We start from the raw sequence: 17652 nt of genomic DNA, 5'->3' as shown, positions 1-17652 counted from the left end.
CCAAGCACTGGCACAGCTACCAGGCAAGTTGTGGAGTCTCCTACCTTGTAGATACTTAAGAGCCGTCTGGACATAGCCCTGTGAGATCAGCTCTAGGTGGCCCTGCTTGAGCAGGAGGGTGAGACCAGGTGCCCTCCAGAGGTCCTTTCCAACCTTAACTAATCCAGGATTTGAAATTCCTGACGGATTAAATGGAAGCAATGCTATACCAGTTCCTAAGCACTTTAAAAAAAATAAATCCTGGTGTGTTAATCACTCGGACGTTGGCATTCAGTTTTCAGTTCTCAAGGCATCAAGGCTATGCCTGCACTAATGACGAAAACATAGCTAATCAGTAACCTGAAGGGCATGTAGGATTTATGACTTTTAAAGCACGCTGATGATCTGTGTTTCTCCATGTTCTTGGACTTTCTTTCTTGGACAGTGAGCTACACGCTCCACTGGTCCCACACCGGGCTGGCAAACATTTACCTGTCCCCACACCAGGCTGAGGACCCATTAGCAAGCACAGGGGAAGAGAATAAAACCAGCCACCAGTTGCAAGAAGAACTTACTCTTCACTGGGCCAGAGGTTTGTGGACAAGCACAAGCGTCTCTCAAGGGAAATTTCTGCAGGAAGACAAAGCCCACATTTTCTCTTTTTCTCTTTTCTCTTTTATAGCAAATCTTTGGCTGAATAGAGATGGACTGGAGCTGCACTTCCCTTGGCTTAGTGTTCATCCTGTGTTTGCTATCCATTTTAAAGATGGGAGGTTTCTGGAATAACCACCGGAGAAAGAATTTTCCCCCAGGACCGAGAGCATTACCTATCATCGGAAATCTGCATTTGTTTGATTTGAAGAGACCCTACAGGACTTACCTACAGGTAGTCATTATCTTTTCTACTGGTCCCATAACTGCACATATCACCAAGCCCCACAGTCCAAGATGTCAGAGAGCTCCTTCTGTTGCACTCAAGGTGCTGCACCCCCCAATGATCCTTATCAAAGGACAGGAGACTGTTAATTGAACAGGAAACTTGGAATGCAGTGAGATTTGTTCTTCACTGTAATAATTTCCTCCTCCACTGCGACTTCGCACATCTAGGTTTCAGCCTGAAACAACTCTCAAACTAACCACAAGTGTTCACCTCATTTTTGTGGTAATTTTGTGAAACAGGTAGCCGATTAAAGAGGGGCTTTGACATGTGGTGTAGCTCCCTCCACCTTCCCCTGGCTGCTGTGGATGGACTCGCTTACCGGCTGCTCAACATTTTGCGTATTGATGCTAAATGGTTGCCTTCTGTTTCTCTGTGCAAATGCACTAGGAAACAAATGCAGGCAGGAAAATCCCCCTCCTACTGTCAGGGGGGCCAGAAACATTGAGTTATCTGAAGATAAATCTGCCTGTTCAAACTACAGAGGCACCAGCTTGGGCCAAACATCGTCTCTGAGACAGAGCCGTGGTGGGTGCGGTCATACATAAAGAGTGAGAGTTTACCATCCGCCAGATCCTGGCCCAGAAGCACACGGAGAGGGGTGGGGGTGTTTATACAAGAATGGTAACAAAGGTTTGAACCAATTTAGCCTGTAAACAAAAGAAACACAAGTACATAGAGGGCAATGTGAAAACACGAGTCAAAAATTTAATTTCCAGGTGTTCCTGAGGGAAGACAGAGCTGTCAACGCTGTCCTTGACTGACCTGGGGTTTCAGCTGTTAATATTTCTGCTCAGTTTACCACAATGTGGCTCTGCTCCTGACTGTGCCATTGGGTCTTTGGCCATCACATCTGCACATTCATGTTATTTAAATCAATTCTCTTTCTCAATACTTACGAAAATATTTAACATTTTAGTAATGTAAAGGCAGAACAGGAAAATAAGCAGCACTGAACGCATGGTGAATTTCTCTGTAAGCTGTAAAAGCTGTAAAATATTGTCTTCTGACAGCTGTCAAAAATATATGGTCCGGTCTTCAGTGTTCAAATGGGGCTAAGGAACATCGTAGTGATTTCCGGGTACGAGACAGTGAAGGAAGCGCTCGTGAACCAGGCAGAGGCATTTGCAGGGAGACCTAAAATCCCCATTTTTGAAGATTTGACTAAAGGAAACGGTGAGTTGCTTTTCTTTTTCTTCATCAGCTTGATTCAGTCAAAATGCTTGTTTCGTCCAGAAGAAGCAGAGCCTGGCACACCCCTGAGTGTGCCACCTGAGTCATTAGAGAGAAATTGCATCAAATTCAGTGGGTTTCTTCAAATTTGAAACTACTGACAGTGACAAGAGACACAGGGGATGGCAGGAAGATGCCAGGGGAGGATCGGGTTGGACATTAGGAGAAGGTTCTTCCCCCAGAGGGTGGTGGAGCCCTGGAACAGCTCCCAGGGAAGCAGTCATGGTGCCAAGGCTGACAATATTCCAGAAGCGTTTGGACATCACCCTCAGCCCCATGGGGTGAATGTTGGGGTGTCCAGTGCAGGGACAGGAGCCGGACTGGATGGTTCCTGTGGGTCCCTTCCAACTCAGGTCAGTCTGTGATTCCGTGAAAACAAAACAACCAGAACTATAACACAACAACAGATAATGGATTGCGTCACTTTAAGGATCTAGAACAGGGACATACGTGCCAGGGAATGCTCTCATGATACAGCTCCAGACTTCTGTTTTTTTTGGTATTATCATAGAACCTCCTTCTCCTGAAATTATACTGCTGAAATTCCTGACTATTTTACTGCTGCTTCTCATTCCAAGTGGTGAATAGTGCTTTTAAAACTCGGATGTGACTATAGAATGAACACAGACTGATTCGGGGATTTGTTTCAATAAGGGAGATGCTATATACTGAGCTGGGTTTCCAAATGAGAATTTCACACCCAAACTTCATTCTAATTTTGTCTGAGACTTTCATATTTACATCTCCAAAGACCTTTGGACAAATTCAGGAATAAATCCGCAAACATTTTAACAGTTGCTTCTAACATATTTTAGCACGTAAGCTTTCTTTACACCTTAATTTTTCCTTCAAAAGAAACATAACTAAGTAGTTGCTTACACAGTACAACAATTCTGGTGCAAAACTGGTCAAAGAAGTTTTAAGACCCTACCTAAATTTTGAAGATGTTTGTGCCTAGTCAGGTTTCTCCTGCAACCATCCGAGATGAGATCTCGGTTCAATTCCCCTTCCAACAATCAGCAGTTTGAACTAAACCTCCAGTGCTCTCTTTCTTTCAGTGACAAGCACAGAGTCAGAGTTGTAGAATGGTTTGTGTTGGAAGGACCTCAAAGCCCATCCAGTCCCACCCCTGCCATGGGCAGGGACACCTCCCACTGGCCCAGGCTGCTCCAAGCCCCATCCAACCTGGCCTGGAACCCCTCCAGGGATGGGGCAGCCACAGCTTCCCTGGGCAGCCTGGGCCAGGGCCTCACCGCCTTCAGTGTGAAGAATTTCCTCCTAATATCTAACCTAAATCTCCCCCTTTCCAGTTCAAAGCCATTTCCCCTCATCCTATCCCTACATCGCTCAGTGATGCATATTCTTCTTAAGATTTGATGGAATCCGTCTTAAATAGTATATCCTCCCATTTTCTGTGCAATAAACCTGTTGTCGAGGCCTGAAAATGCTTAGGGGAAAGTTGCTTTGTTCCTCACTCAGATGTAATTTATCTTGTTTTAAAAGTGACTGTCACAAAACAGCTACATTTTTTGTCTACAAAAGAGTTATTTAAAATCTTCTGTCACCTTGAAATGTTTTCTTTATGTCAGGGGTTGTTTTTGCTCATGGTGAAAACTGGAAGCTAATGCGAAGATTCACTCTCACAACCTTACGAGACCTTGGCATGGGAAAAAGGGCCATTGAGGACCGCATTGTGGAGGAGTATGGGTACCTGGCAGACACCATCGCATCCCAAGAAGGTGGGTAGGGGATTCATTTTTCCAGACTCGAAGGTTTAGTTCGCGTACCCAGAGGCTTTCCAATGACCTCAGGTTCAGACCTGCTTAGAAAATGCTGTACTTTAGGTTGAAGCAATGGGATACCTTTGGCTTCTCCCGCATTTTTGTGTCATAGAATCATGGAAAGGTTTGGGTTGGAAGGCACCTCAAAGCCCATCCAGTTCCACCCTCTGCCATGGGCAGGGACACCTCCCACTGGCCCAGGGGCTCCAAGCCCCATCCAACCTGGCCTGGAACCCCTCCAGGGATGGGGCAGCCACCACTGCTCTGGGCAACCTGGGCCAGGGCCTCCTCACCCTCACAGCAAAACATTTCTCCCTAAGATCTCACCTCAATCTCCCCTCTTTCAGCTCAAAACTGTTCCCCCTCATCCTGTCCCTGCACTCCCCGATAGAAGCACCCCCCCAGCTTTCCTGCAGGATTTTTAACTACTTGCACAATATTCTAAAATTGAATAATAATCAATATTACTAATCAATAACAACAAAATAAATAAATAGCTCTAATTAGTATTAAGTTTGCACAGTGTAATGTATTCTTCTGGGGTTTTTTTGTGCAGGGAAGCCCTTTGATGCTAGTAAAATAATTAACGCAGCAGTTGCTAACATAATTGTGTCGATATTACTCGGAAAACGGTTTGACTACAAAGACTCCAGATTTGTGAGGCTTCAACATCTGACCAACGAAAGCATGAGACTCGCTGGGAAACCTTTGGTTACGGTAATGATAAATGTTTCTACGCTGCTGTTCCACTAGATGCCCCAGGAACACAGTAGTAATGGCAGTTGATTGTTTCTATTAAACAGAAAAATCTGAGTCTTTGAGAGATACAAGGTTTATAAGCACTTTCTGGGACAAAACAAAGCTTGAGAGACAGTCTGGGAATCTTGAACCCAACAATCAAACCCCTAGTCTCTTAAAACCATAATTAAGCTACGGTTTGACAAGTGCTAAATCTGGATTGAAATAATGAGGCTCTACTTCCCTTCTACTTTGCTCTATTTTCTCCCTTGTGACTCACTTGTATTTGCAGGATTCTGAGGAGAACAGAATGTAGAAAATGATCCAAGTTTATATATATAATATAATATAATATAATATAATATAATATAATATAATATATACAATATAATATATACAATATAATATATACAATATAATATATAATATACAACTTATAATATAATATATAATATATAATATATAATATATAATATATAATATATAATATATAATATATAATACTCCTGCACAAGGAGCTCTGATGCAAAACAGATTTTCCCATGCTTCTGCTATGCTGAAATGTCTCAGTGAATAAGAAATGCTGTCTGACAGCCACATGTAATACTGCCACACATCAGAGTCACTTCTCTTCCCTTAGGCTTTGAAACAGAAAAAAAGTTAGCTGAAGAGCTGGCCAAAACAATAAAAGAAGGTTCTGGATAACATTTCCATCTCCCTGCTCGCAAGATGCAGAAGTTTGGGTCTGACATGATACTATTCCTGCAAAATAGTCTCTTCTCTCAGTAACTCAGGGCTTGCAGGTTTCCGTGGGTTCAGTGGTCTTCGATGGATTTTCTACTATGAATTTGTCCAGTTATGTTTTCATACTCTAAAGATCAAAATAGTAACGTTAAGTCTTCGTATCTGCAAAATGGGCACAATATAATTCCTTTGCTCCTAGAGTGTTTTCAGACCTTTGGCCAATATATTCGAATACCTTTCACTCTTGCAGATGTACAACATCTTCCCGTACCTCGGATTCCTCCTAAGGGCTAACAAGACTATTCTTCGAAACAGAGATGAATTCCATGACTACGTACGAGTTACTTTTGTAGAACATCTCAAAACTCTGGACCAGCATGACCAAAGGAGTCTTATTGACGCTTTCCTCGTTAAACAGCAGGAGGTAACTGATCTTTTCTCATTTATTTGAACTTTTGTGGTTATTTGAAGTTATTTGATGGTTGAGTTGGGTGATCTTAGAGGTCTTTTCCAACCTTAATGATTCTATGAGTTACCATTTCCTTTTTGTCCCTACAGTTATAGACATATTTCTTTATAGGGATCTATCTTTGACAAAACACATCTATGAAACCAGTAGAGCTGAACAGATATTTTATTCCGTTGTAGTTCCAATCTCTTAATTAGCAAAAGTTTATCTCTATTTCTGCTTTTTATTCCAGACTACAACAGTATATCTAGAGAGGTTCCATCTTATCTCTTCTCTCTGTTGTCCTAGCCCTTCTGACTCTTTCAAAAATATAATGACAGAATGAAATCACTACTGGGGCTCTACTAGGACGCTTATTTGGACGCTCTGATACGGCTGGGCTACCTTTTCCAACGATAAGCCCACTGCTGGCCCCATTAAGAGCAGAGATCAGGCAAAAAATAAAACGCTCTTCTCCGGACACAAGTCCCAAGCTCTTCTTTGTCTTTCATACTTCTTTTAAATATGGGATTTATTTCTTAATAAATGTGTAGCTATGTAAACTGCATTTTCATGTAGAAAGCTTTACGTTTTTATTCTTTTATGTCAACCGCTTCTTTCAGGAGAAATCCGCTACCAATGGGTATTTCCATAATGGCAACTTGTTAAGCTTGGTGAGCAATTTGTTTACTGCTGGTGTTGAGACAATTTCCACCACGCTAAACTGGGGCTTTCTGCTGATGCTAAAGTACCCAGAAATTCAGAGTAAGTGACCTTATGACAGCTGCTGTTACAGTCAGTGAATTAGCAACTGAACGGAAACCTTGAGGCTCAACACATCTGCTAATACTCTAAGTTAGAAAATCCCAGATTTCCAGTTAATCATTATCTAGGTACCACTGTGCCGTGGTTTTCAGACCCAGTGGGGCCACACTCATCACCCTACCAGTAGATCACTGAGGTTATACGAGCCAGGTCCTTTCCTCAGTCAAATCTTGGTATTTCAATAGAACAGAGCTGTCCTGTGCTGGGCAATGAAGTTGTTCCAGGTTTCCTTCAGAAATAGGCTGTTGATAAACCAAAGGCCTGTGCAGGTATTAAATTGACCGTACCGAGGACTTAAATACCTGAGAAGATTCACAGAATTGCTCTTTGGCTGACATCTGCGTTCCAGTTTATGGCCCAGGGTTCTAAGGAGTCAAGAAGAATTTCTGAGACGCCTCTTGGTCAGAGCAAGAAACTTCAGGCAGAAGAGAGGGCAGGAAAATACAAGTGTTTAGGTTTCTTATTGATAAAGAAATAATCAAACACTGCAGTTTTGCCCACTTCCTACTACTTCTGGAATGAAAAAAGGGGTTTTGGAGAACTTATGGTTTTCACTGAAGGTCGTCTATACTTTACAGCAGTAAAGCACAGTAGGTCTCGGGGATGAGTGAGTCCTTGTCTCTTTCTTTAACCGATTCTTCCTTCAGGAAAGGTCCAAGAAGAGATAGAGCAAGTGATAGGATCAGCCCCTCCACGGATCGAACATCGAACACAGATGCCATACACGGACGCTGTAATCCATGAAATCCAGAGGTTTGCTAATATCCTGCCACTGGATTTGCCTCATGAGACTGTGGCAGATGTCACTCTCAAAGGCTATTTCATTCCCAAGGTGAGATGCTTACGGGATTATTTCTTTACAGCATTACTTCTTTGTTAAATCTGGTTAATGTGACAAACATGAACCCTCAAATGAAGTCACGTAACAGCAGTCAGAAGAATCTCTTTCTCCAGGCTGACAGTCTTGAAGACTTACTGCCATTACTGCCACCACCGTATGTGTCCACGGATTAATCTCACTGCCTTACTTTGCAGGGAACCTACATCATTCCCTTACTGACCTCTGTCCTGCACGACAAATCACAGTGGGAGAAGCCAGATATGTTCTACCCTGAGCACTTTCTCGATGCCAAAGGAAAATTTGTGAAGAGAGATGCTTTCATGCCTTTTTCAGCAGGTGCCTTCTCGTTTTTATTTACTGCTTTGCAAGTACAGATCTTAGACAAGAACTGCTCATAGCAGGGGCTTTTTTGTCACTGAACCGGCCTCTGCACTGTCTTTTTCATGGGACCACTTCACAGCCCATATTTCACAGGTTTTTCAGGACACGCTTCTGAAAAGAGAGAGCGCTCACAAACATCTGCCAGTTCCTCCAGTTTCTAATGTTCCTTAGATCAGACATTAGGAAGAAATTCTTCCTGATGAGGGTGGTGAGGCTCTGCCCAGGCTGCCCAGAGACGGTGTGGCTGCCCCATGCCCGGCTGCCCCAAAGCCCTTGTTTCCAGCTGTTGAAGGAAGCAGCTCACTCAGACTCTCTTATGGGTGTTCTGCATTTCATTCCAGGACGGAGGATCTGTGCCGGTGAGACTCTTGCCAAAATGGAGCTCTTCCTCTTCTTCACCAGCCTCCTGCAGAGGTTCAGCTTCCACCCTCCCCCTGGAGTTTCCTCCTCAGACCTGGACCTCAGCCCTGCTATTTCATTTAATGTCATCCCCAAGCCCTACAAAATGTGTGCTGTGACACGTTCCTAGAGCTCTAATCAGCAGCAATTAGTTTAAAAAGTGGTTACATTAGTTTTTCATTTTACCTGCCTTCTTAATCCTTTGGCCAAAATAATTCACAGCTTTTCATCGAAATGAAACTTTACAGTACTTCTAAAACAAAGTGGTGTTCTTTTATTTTGCATTTACTGGGAAAGGGCAGAAGTGGACTAGAAGTGAGGACTCATGGATCAGCCTATTACACTAAAGCCATTCCCTCTCCTCCTGTCACTCCATCCCCTGTCAAGAGCCCCTCCCCAGCTTTCCTGGAACCGCTTTCCCTACTGGAAGCTTCTCTAAGGTCTCCTTGGAGCCTTCTCCTCTCCAGGCTGAACAACCCCAACTCTCTCAGCCTGTCCTCAGAGCAGAGGAGCTCCAGCTGATTATCTTCATGGCCTCCTCTGGACCTGTTCCAACTGTTCCCTCTCCTTCTTATGTTTGGGATTCCAGAACTGGACGCAGGGCTCCAGGTGGGGTCTCACAGAGTGGAGCAGAGGGGCAGGATCCCCTCCCTCCCTGCTGCCCACGCTGCTCTGGGTGCAGCCCAGGACACAGTTCGTTTCTGGGCTGCAAACACAGCCCATGAATGTCTGATCATGAATGTGTTGAGCACCACCTCCTCAAGACCTGTAGGAATCCAGCCCTGTATCGCTCTGGTGCTTCCGAAGGTCTATGTACATAAACTATTTACCTATCTCACTAAACTATTTACCTTTCTCATTCCCTGGGGCTGCTGTTAGTTCATCTGTTAGATCAATTGTTAGTGATGCCAAAGGATGCAAGGAAGAAAACTAGGAAGCCAGTCAGTTGGTGTCAGAGACTAATTCTGTGACAGGAATTATACGCACAGCTGGATACTATGTGAAGCTTTGAAACTCCATGAACCCAGAACTTGTGTTATCTGACTTTCTAGCAGCTTAACAGCTGCTGTCCATCGGCTCCCTGGCAGCTGTTTGGCCAGCAGCACGGCACGGCGGTGCTTCCACTGTCTGAATCAAAGGAGATCGAGTGACAGTGCTGCCATAAGCCCAGCCAGCAGCGCGGAGGACAGGCAAATCTTGAAGGAAGCAACAGTCTCTTGAGTATTAACCCATCTACTTTTTCACTTGAATCTCTGTCAAATGCACTTTTTCCTCTCCTGCTTTCTATGAAATGCCTCCTAGGCGTGTGCTCCCTGCATTAAACCTTCACAGTGATAGAGCCAATTACTCACCTTTCATACAGGACTAAGGAACCCCTCGCTGTCAGAACCAGACAAAACAGATAAAAAGCGTAGTGAACAGGCCCACATTTCCTCCGCAGTCCCTTCAGAGCCTTTCTGTAGGCTCGGTTCTCTAAGCTACCTTCCTGAAGCCTGGGGCTCGTTTTCTCAAGCAGACACACCAACTTAACCTTGTTTCTCCCACAGACCAGTCCCTCAACTCTTCTTTCCCTTCCTCCCATGGTTTGCCTTCCTTTCTCTCTTTTGCTTTGCTTCCCATATGAACTCAGGAAGGAATCTGCAGTTTTACAGAGTCCCCTTCCACCACCTGGACTCTGTTCTGCCTTTGTCTGTCCTCCACCTTACTGCTCTCCTTCCTTTGCCAGGCAGAACTGCTACAACTGGTCCTGACTCAGGAATCAGTTCGTCTTGTCAAAAGGAAATCAGACTCCCTTTATTCCAGACCTGACTCCTATGAGGTGTGGCAATCGTGGCCCCTTCCAGCTCCCTCCACAAACACAAGCTTCAGGCTAAACCTTAATAGTCCCCATGAAGTATTTAATGACTGACTCAGGTCAGGCCTGTAAGATCCTTGCTACCAGTGCTGGGTCCACGTTTGCACGTGGATATCCACAAACACCAAAGAAACAGAGCAAATCCACCAAGAAACAGCACCTGCAGCACACATCCCTTCACAGTCACCTCTCATTTCCAGTCACACCCATTCAAATCCAAAAGGTGAAACTGTGGTGCAGAATTGGAATGCCGATAGATTCCCAGGCTCAAAAGACCACAGGGACCGCAGGGGGTCAACGAGTCAGCTGTGAGGTCAGCCCAGACTGCTCAGGCCTTTATCCAGTCCGATTTTGAACCCAGATGAGCTTGGAATCCCTGAAAAACATCCCAATTCACTGAAATCCCACAGGAAAGGACAGGTCAGTGATGTGTTACGTTGAGAGACTCAGGAAAATTCCACCTTTACATTTTCTCCAGCGTCTGCAGCTATGTGCAAAACCGGGTGTGAATGCTTTGAGTTGTTTCTTTTCTTTTTTGATGAATATGAAAATGTAAAAAGCCCCATATATTTGATAATTTTCAATCTCCTGCCACGGAAGGTTTTTAGTATAAAAGGGTAAGAAATCTGAAAAGAGGATTTGCAACTGAGCATTAGATAAACCTGAAACACGTAGTAAATTTAATTTCCAAACAAAAGCCAGTTTGGTAAGAGATGCTGCCCTCATCGGTTTACAGGTTCAAGATAAAAGTCCAAATATAATGAACTAGGTTCTATAAAAGTGCAGAAGGCCAGGATCCATCCTTTCTCCTAAGACAGTCAATATCATCTTCAGAAGTCACCACAGGTTCCAAAAAACCCCAACTGCTTACTTAAATCATAACACAGCTGCAGGTTTACATACCAATATTCACAGAAAATGTTTTTACAAAAAGTCAGCAGTGACAACAGCAAAGGCGTTGGGAAGAAAACAGTTTCCATGGTCAGCATCCTGCTATGCTGCACTAACACAGAGAGCTGGCACAGGTTAACTTGCTTCAAAGCAGACTCCATATACTTTGGATACTCAAAGAAAGTCCACCTTCTCATAGATCTTTTCAATAAGGGTTAACATGTTCTTCAAGTCGGCTGACTGCTGAATAGTGTTCATATCCTTTAGGAGACCCTTCTGATTTTCAGTCTTCACAAGTTCTTCCTACAGAAGGAAAGACAGAACAACAGACAAGACATAAATAACAGCTTTTGTTGAGCTCAACATAAATTTTACTTTCATGCAGCCTGGCTGGACCTAAACACAGCGAAAATAAAAGAGATTCATAAACAAAATGAGATAAGTTTCTTTCCATCAGTTACAGAAAGCTGTTTTCCAGAGGAGGCCATGAAGATGATCCGAGGGCTGGAGCCCCTCTGCTCTGAGGACAGGCTGAGAGAGTTGGGGCTGTTCAGCCTGGAGAAGAGAAGGCTCTGAGGAGACCTTAGAGCATCTTCCAGTGCTGAAAGGGCCTCCAGGAAAGCTGGGGAGGGGCTTCTTACAAGGGCCTGGAGTAGTAGAATGACAGGGAATGACTTTAAATTGGAAGGGGGAAGATTTAGATGAGACATTAGGCAGAAATTCTTCCCGCTGAGGGTGGTGAGTCCCTGGCCCAGGCTGCCCAGGGAAGCTGTGGCTGCCCCATCCCTGGAGGGGTTCCAGGCCAGGTTGGATGGGGCTTGGAGCAGCCTGGGCCAGTGGGAGGGGTCCCTGCCCATGGCAGGGGTGGGACTGGGTGGGCTTTGAGGTCCCTTCCAACCCAAACTATTCTATGATCCAAAAATGATTACAGGTGCCTTAGCACCACAGGGTTCCTACGAAAAGGAACGTGATCCTTTAAACCCCAACTTTCTAGTGTTTTTTTCTATTTTTGAGACGTAAGCATAGCATTCTCAATCAAAAGAAGAAAAACTAGAGAAAAAAGAGAAAACTTTCAGATATTTTAGAATTTTCAAAACTGCCCCCTCTGACAGAGGTTAAGTGACACAAGGAAGTTCTTTTGCCTTTCTTCTCATAGCCAAGGTGTCTCTGAAAATATTTTCCATGCTCACCTGCAAAATGGGTGCCTGTAAACTGCGCTTGGGGAGTTCTGGAAGGTGGAGCGCCCCACTACCATTCTCCTGGTATACCTTGAAAAGGAGAAAAAATATCATCCAAAACCAAGCATCAGGCAAAAGAGTAGGAAAATAAACTGCCTGTCATCACCCAACTTATAAACTTCTTAATTGGCAACTGAAGTTGGCAAGATTGAAAAGAGGCATTCCTGAGGGGAAATAAAGCTTTCTTTTATGACACTCTGTGCAGAAACTGTTTGTACAGACAGCTCGGGAAGGAAGCCACTTGTCACGCTTAGAGGAATGCAGCACCATCTATTGGAAATACCTTTCTGGCCTTTTTTTCATCTTCCTCTAACTCATCCTTGAGCACCTGGATTTTGTACTGCAGCTGCTGTATGGTTTCTTCAGTGCGTTCTGCTGATCTCTCAGCTTCGGTTATTTCTTCCTATGACAAAACAGGCACAAACCAGAACAAAATTAACTCTAGTGATGGCGAGTCTTTCGTGTATAAGATACTGATACTCAGCTAAGGGGTTAGAGTTAGGGTTAAGCAAGATACACAGCTGAGTAGCAAAGGTGGGTGACAACGATGGGACAGTGGACAACTCCTCCACCACAGCACGTGCACAGCCAGCAGTTCATCTACTAAAACGCTGCAGCACATGGAGCAGCAGCAGACGGGGAAGTTATTTCCTACCCTTCCTTGCCCCCTTCATACCTGCAATTTTACCAAAGACTCTTCATTTGTCTCAAGCATTGTTTTCTCTGCCATGTGAAGGCTCAGGAGGTTCTTCAGGTTGCCCAGCTTCCCTGGAGGCACATTTAAAGTCTTGAAAACTCTCAGCACCCTTTATTAGAGAAAAAGGAAAGCAGGGCTTGTTTGGAGTTCTTTGCAAAATAAAAAGAAAACTGACTAATGACTCCTCTGGGGAAAAACTAAACTCAGTTTAACCCAGTGAAGTAAAAGGATTCAGACAGGAAGAAGAACTGCCTTGGACTGTTTTCCAAAATGATGTGTAAGAACAGAACCAGGAACAAGAAATCCCACGATCCAAACCTCTGCTGACCATGTGTGGTTTCTATCCCATTGGCATGTGCGCTCCCTGACTATAAATCGACATTAACTAACAAGTTTGCCAGTTCTGACCTTTCCGCTTTTCAAAGTAAAACTAAACTCTAGAAGCAGCATTTTTAATTTCTTCCAAACAAAGATCATTTTGGTAAAATCTGTGGATGCTTTTGTGAAACAGGACATACAGTTTTATGCTAGAGGAAGAGTTTTAGCTTGCTTTCCCAGGACCTTCCGATTCATAGAATCATAGAATCATTAGGTTGGAAAGACCTTAGACATCACTAACTCCAACCATACGTGTCCACCAATAAATCATGGCCCCAGGCATCACATCTCCCTGTCTTTTAAACCGCTCCAGGGATGGGGACTCCAGCACCGCTCTGGGCAGCTTCTGCCAGGGCCTGAGAACCCCTTCTGGGAAGAAATTTTACATGATGTCCAATCTAAACTTCCCCTGACACAGCTTGAGGCCATTCCCTCTTGTCCTATCACCTATCATCTGGGAGAAGGGACCAACACCCATCTCTCTGCAACCTCCTTTCATGTAGTTGTAGAGAGCAATAAGGTCTCCCCTCAGCCTCCTCTTCTCCAGACTAAACAACTCCAGCTCCCTCTTCTGAGGAAGACTTGAATTTGTCCACATTGTATGTGTCTGTCAGACATCAAACCACACCATGTCCACCACACCTCTCAGATGAGACTGCAGGAGTGTGACGACTCAGAAACTGAACATACCATAAATTAGACATTAAAAAGAAAACCATTTAGGAAAAACTAGCTCATGTTTCAGTCCTGAGATACTGTAAGAACAAAGAAAGCAATGTACAGGGGCTCAGGCTTTATGTTGATAAGAGTCTTGTAAACCAACACACGTGTACTCGAGAATTATCAGACACTCAAGCACACGTAATAGCTCCCACAATGAAACAAAAAGGATACAAGTTATGCCCTTACACAAGATTTCAGCTCTCTCTGAAGTAACTTAAACATTCAAAAAATGAATTAGAAAAAAAATTAGCTATAACTGCTCCAACGACTACCACAAAATGATAACAAAATAAATCATAGAATCCTGGAATGGTTTGGGTTGGAAGGGACCTTAAAGCCCATCCAGTCCCACCCCTGCCATGGGCAGGGACACCTCCCACTGGATCACAGGCTGCTCCAAACCCCATCCAACCTGGCCTGGAATGCCTCCAGGGATGGGGCAGCCACAGCTTCCCTGGGCAGCCTGGGCCAGGGCTTCCCAAAAATGTAAAACCTGTGTAAAGAGCACAAAGCTGATTCAAGGAGCTCTTAAGAACACCTCCTGGGTTCTGTTACTCATATAGAAGTCATTAAAATGGGTCTTTCAGCTCTCCCTTGTCTGCTTCAAACAATGTGCTATCAAGATATTTCACTCCTTGATTTTGCATCAGCTCTCCCTTCCAAGATTTCCTCAATGTGATTGCTCCCAGGACCAATTCTTAAAGCATTACACAAACAACTGGATAAACTAAATGCTCTCTCTCCCTCTTTCTCTTTTAAATTATTATTTCTTACCTCTCTTTCAGCAGATTGAGGTGCTTCTGAATAGCATCTTTTCTCTCATTTTGCTGGCCCAGAATAGATCTGGAAAGAAAAGAAAGGCAGGATTTTAATCATGAAGCCCGCAAGCCCAGCGACCACATCGAGTGAAGGGAACATAGAACTTCTCTAGCTAAAACTTTCCAACTTCAGACAGAAAGTGTTACATTGTATTGGACAAAATATACGCAGCCATCCATATTGCTCAAAAAGGCTTCAAAGCTTTTCCAGTTCAGGCAATGTCATGATTTTTACTTTATTCCTTGTGGAAACAAAGAAGAACCACCAGAATATTTGGCACTTACAGCATTACTGAATCCAATACAGTTTCCAGAAAGTGCCTGCTGCTCTCTGAGAGAGTCTGCCAAGATGCTGTTTTAGCACTGGTGAGCTTTATCTTTTTTGAAGAACCTTTTTGTCCTGTAAATACAAAGGAATAAAGGAAAAGATAGGATTTGTGAAACCTGGATAGACAGCTTTGTGATTCAATTCAGTCAGATCACAGTCAAAGGTGCACCACATAAGACTTTTCCATCTCACAAAGCTATCAAGTCACTTATTGTCTACTTATTATTTGTAGAGTAACAAATTGTTTAAAAAGCACAAAACTGGAAAGGTTGTTTCTTACAGCAGTTTCATTCTAAACAGATCCTTTCGAAAATCACTGTCAATACAAGTGAAAAAAAACGCAGAATGAAATAAAAATAAAAAGAAGAGTGGGAATATAAATAAGTGAGAGCCTCAATGCAGCAGGAGCCTTGTCTCATTTGTATATTCAATACAACACGTGTCAGTCTTCAGACAGAAGGTTAACAGAGAAGACAAAGAAGTGTGAAGAGAAAGTTAAAACCTTCTGGGCGTTTGTGGTGTAATTTTATCAGAGAATTTTACTGCAAACAAAAGCATACGATTAATACGCACATATAGAACACATATGGTCTGAATGCACACTGGCTGAGACTGCAACTACTCACTGTTACTTTCCAGAAAGAAAGCTCTGAAACTTATTTCAGTGACATCTCAGACATCTATGATTTCAAAAGAGCAATTCCTCCATCTGCTCGCAGCGTCTTTTCAAACCACGGAATTTGTGTGAGACAAGTATAAGGAAAGAATACAATCCTACCTGCAGGGGAATAGTCCTCGTGCTCCTTGGCTTTCCTTTTGACTGTCTGAGTGACCTGCTGAAAAGGAAAATTGACAGCAAATAAGACAATTTGGAAACATCCTCAGCTGTGCAACTGTTCATTCCCTACCAGCACCCCACCATAAAAAGGCTGTGAAAGCACTTCAGTGCTTGGCAGGTTCTGCTCCTCTTGACCACAAAAAAGGCTTTTGTGCAGTGAAAGAGTAATTAATCTCAAGCAGGTTAAGGAAAACAATTCACTTTTCCTAACTCCTCCCATTCAAAGAATGAGGTCACAAAATAAGAAATGCATAAGGTGTTTCATTACCCAGCTGCACCTTAAGATCATGCCATGTATAAAAGGCTATGCAGGTCCTCTCCAACAAAAAGCTGCCTCAGTCAGTCCTGAGATATGTTTTCCAGAACCGAATAAACATCACCTGAGCTGCATGAACTCCGATTTCATGTCTCTATTCAAACAGACTCTATGCAGACCTCAAAACTGCGTGGCCACCTTGCCTGTTTCTTAATGATCCAACAAGGATTCCTTCTGCCTGCACACAGCAGCAAGTGACCAGGAATTGGAGAAACCAGCGAGCAGCTGAGGTAGCAGGTCTGAAAAGAGCTCTTCACACTGGACATTTCCTTAAGAGGACTATGTTTCCTGAATGAAATATTTTCTATAAATTCCAATAGAAAACTGGGGGGAAAAAAGCCTTTTATTCCTTCGGTTACTTTGCTAACTTGTTGGATCCAAAATAATGATTACCTTTCTATTTTGATCTTGCTTTCTTCCTTCTTCATTTGTCCCCTTTTTTGTGCTGGAAGGCCCTCGCTGATTTTGTGATTTAAAGGCTTTTTTTGCAGACGCCCCACCAGCGGTCGCCCCCGTTTTACTGCAAGGTGGGCGGTGGCGTTTCATGATCTGTAAACTCAACGGGAGGAAACAAAAGCAAAATTATAATCCTCACAGTACAAACCACAGGGAGCAAATGAACCAACAGAAATGCCCTGTGCTGAATGAGCCCAAATGGCTGCAAATTTTCTTCCATATTTAAGTACACAAACACCAGAAAAGCATTCCCGTTTGCCTTTCAGATGAGTCTTTGCATGCTCAACATTTCTTTCTAAATTCAAATGCCAGTATGTCTGTGTGCCGAAGAGCAGCAATGGACTGGATGAGCTTAGAGGTCTTTTCCAACCTCAATGCCACGATTCCATGATGCCGCGGACTACAACTCCCGGCACGCACCGCGCGCGAGCAGCTGACTGCAACTCCCGGCACGCACCGCGGCCCGAGTGGCGCACTACAGCTCCCAGAATGCATAGCGGCCCGCCCAGTCAGCTGGCAGGGCCGCCGGGCGAAGTGCATGCCGGAAGTTGTAGTTTAATCCAGTCCTCGCCCCCAAACTCCTGCTCCCCGTTGTTGCCAGCAAATGCTGCCGCCTTATGCCTCCCTCCCGCAGACTCACCGCCGCGGAGACTCCTCAGCTCTCCCGCCGGTGCCGCGTTAGACCAAAGCAGTTAACCGAACGGCTTTCCCGCGCAGCCAGGCGCATGCGCAGTGCTCGTCCCCCGCCTTATGGGAGGAGGTGGGGCGAGCCGTGTGGGCGGGGCTATGAGGATTGCACGGGCGGGGC

General features: G+C 44.2%; 2 protein-coding genes across 6 annotated transcripts; one reads left to right on the top strand and one right to left on the bottom strand.

Moving 5' to 3' along the window:
• Nucleotides 1-405: 405 nt before the first annotated feature.
• On the top strand, nt 406-8450 carry LOC104067656 (cytochrome P450 2K1). Its single transcript, XM_054061603.1, has 10 exons — nt 406-571; nt 662-865; nt 1930-2092; nt 3739-3888; nt 4487-4647; nt 5663-5836; nt 6484-6625; nt 7333-7517; nt 7721-7862; nt 8249-8450. The coding sequence occupies exons 2-10, from the start codon at nt 683-685 to the stop codon at nt 8434-8436; spliced, it is 1488 nt and encodes a 495-aa protein (XP_053917578.1). The 5' UTR covers nt 406-571; nt 662-682; the 3' UTR covers nt 8437-8450.
• A 505-nt stretch (nt 8451-8955) lies between these two features.
• Nucleotides 8956-17629, bottom strand: CENPQ (centromere protein Q). Of its 5 annotated transcripts, none has more exons than XM_054061606.1 (9): nt 17485-17629; nt 16782-16937; nt 16013-16070; nt 15192-15306; nt 14863-14931; nt 12967-13096; nt 12574-12693; nt 12243-12320; nt 8956-11355 (listed from the first exon to the last, which is right to left on the bottom strand). In XM_054061606.1, exons 2-9 carry the CDS (start codon nt 16932-16934, stop codon nt 11227-11229), a joined length of 852 nt encoding a protein of 283 aa, XP_053917581.1. In that variant the 5' UTR covers nt 16935-16937; nt 17485-17629; the 3' UTR covers nt 8956-11226. The 5 variants fall into 5 exon arrangements, with proteins under 5 accessions (XP_053917581.1, XP_053917582.1, XP_053917580.1 ...); XM_054061607.1 differs by having other exon boundaries at nt 16782-16944; nt 17485-17593; XM_054061605.1 differs by lacking the exon at nt 17485-17629 and adding an exon at nt 17154-17270 and having other exon boundaries at nt 16013-16067.
• Between the last annotated feature and the right edge of the window lie 23 nt (nt 17630-17652).

This window comes from Cuculus canorus, chromosome 3 (genome assembly GCF_017976375.1).
Source record: "Cuculus canorus isolate bCucCan1 chromosome 3, bCucCan1.pri, whole genome shotgun sequence".
Classification (NCBI taxonomy): domain Eukaryota; kingdom Metazoa; phylum Chordata; class Aves; order Cuculiformes; family Cuculidae; genus Cuculus; species Cuculus canorus.
The sequence above is the reverse complement of the archived record's forward strand: the minus strand, read 5'-3'. Positions and strand labels throughout refer to the sequence as shown.

Coding starts and splice junctions, on each gene's coding strand:
- LOC104067656 (XM_054061603.1), top strand. CDS start 683: ATGGACTGGAGCTGCACTTCCCTTGGCTTAGTGTTCATCCTGTGTTTG. Junction 2,093..3,738: donor AGATTTGACTAAAGGAAACG/GTGAGTTGCTTT, acceptor TCTTTATGTCAG/GGGTTGTTTTTGCTCATGGT. Junction 7,518..7,720: donor AAGGCTATTTCATTCCCAAG/GTGAGATGCTTA, acceptor CTTACTTTGCAG/GGAACCTACATCATTCCCTT.
- CENPQ (XM_054061606.1), bottom strand. CDS start 16,934: ATGAAACGCCACCGCCCACCTTGCAGTAAAACGGGGGCGACCGCTGGT. Junction 15,307..16,012: donor CGAGGACTATTCCCCTGCAG/GTAGGATTGTAT, acceptor TTGTATTTACAG/GACAAAAAGGTTCTTCAAAA. Junction 13,097..14,862: donor CTCAATCTGCTGAAAGAGAG/GTAAGAAATAAT, acceptor TCTCTAATAAAG/GGTGCTGAGAGTTTTCAAGA.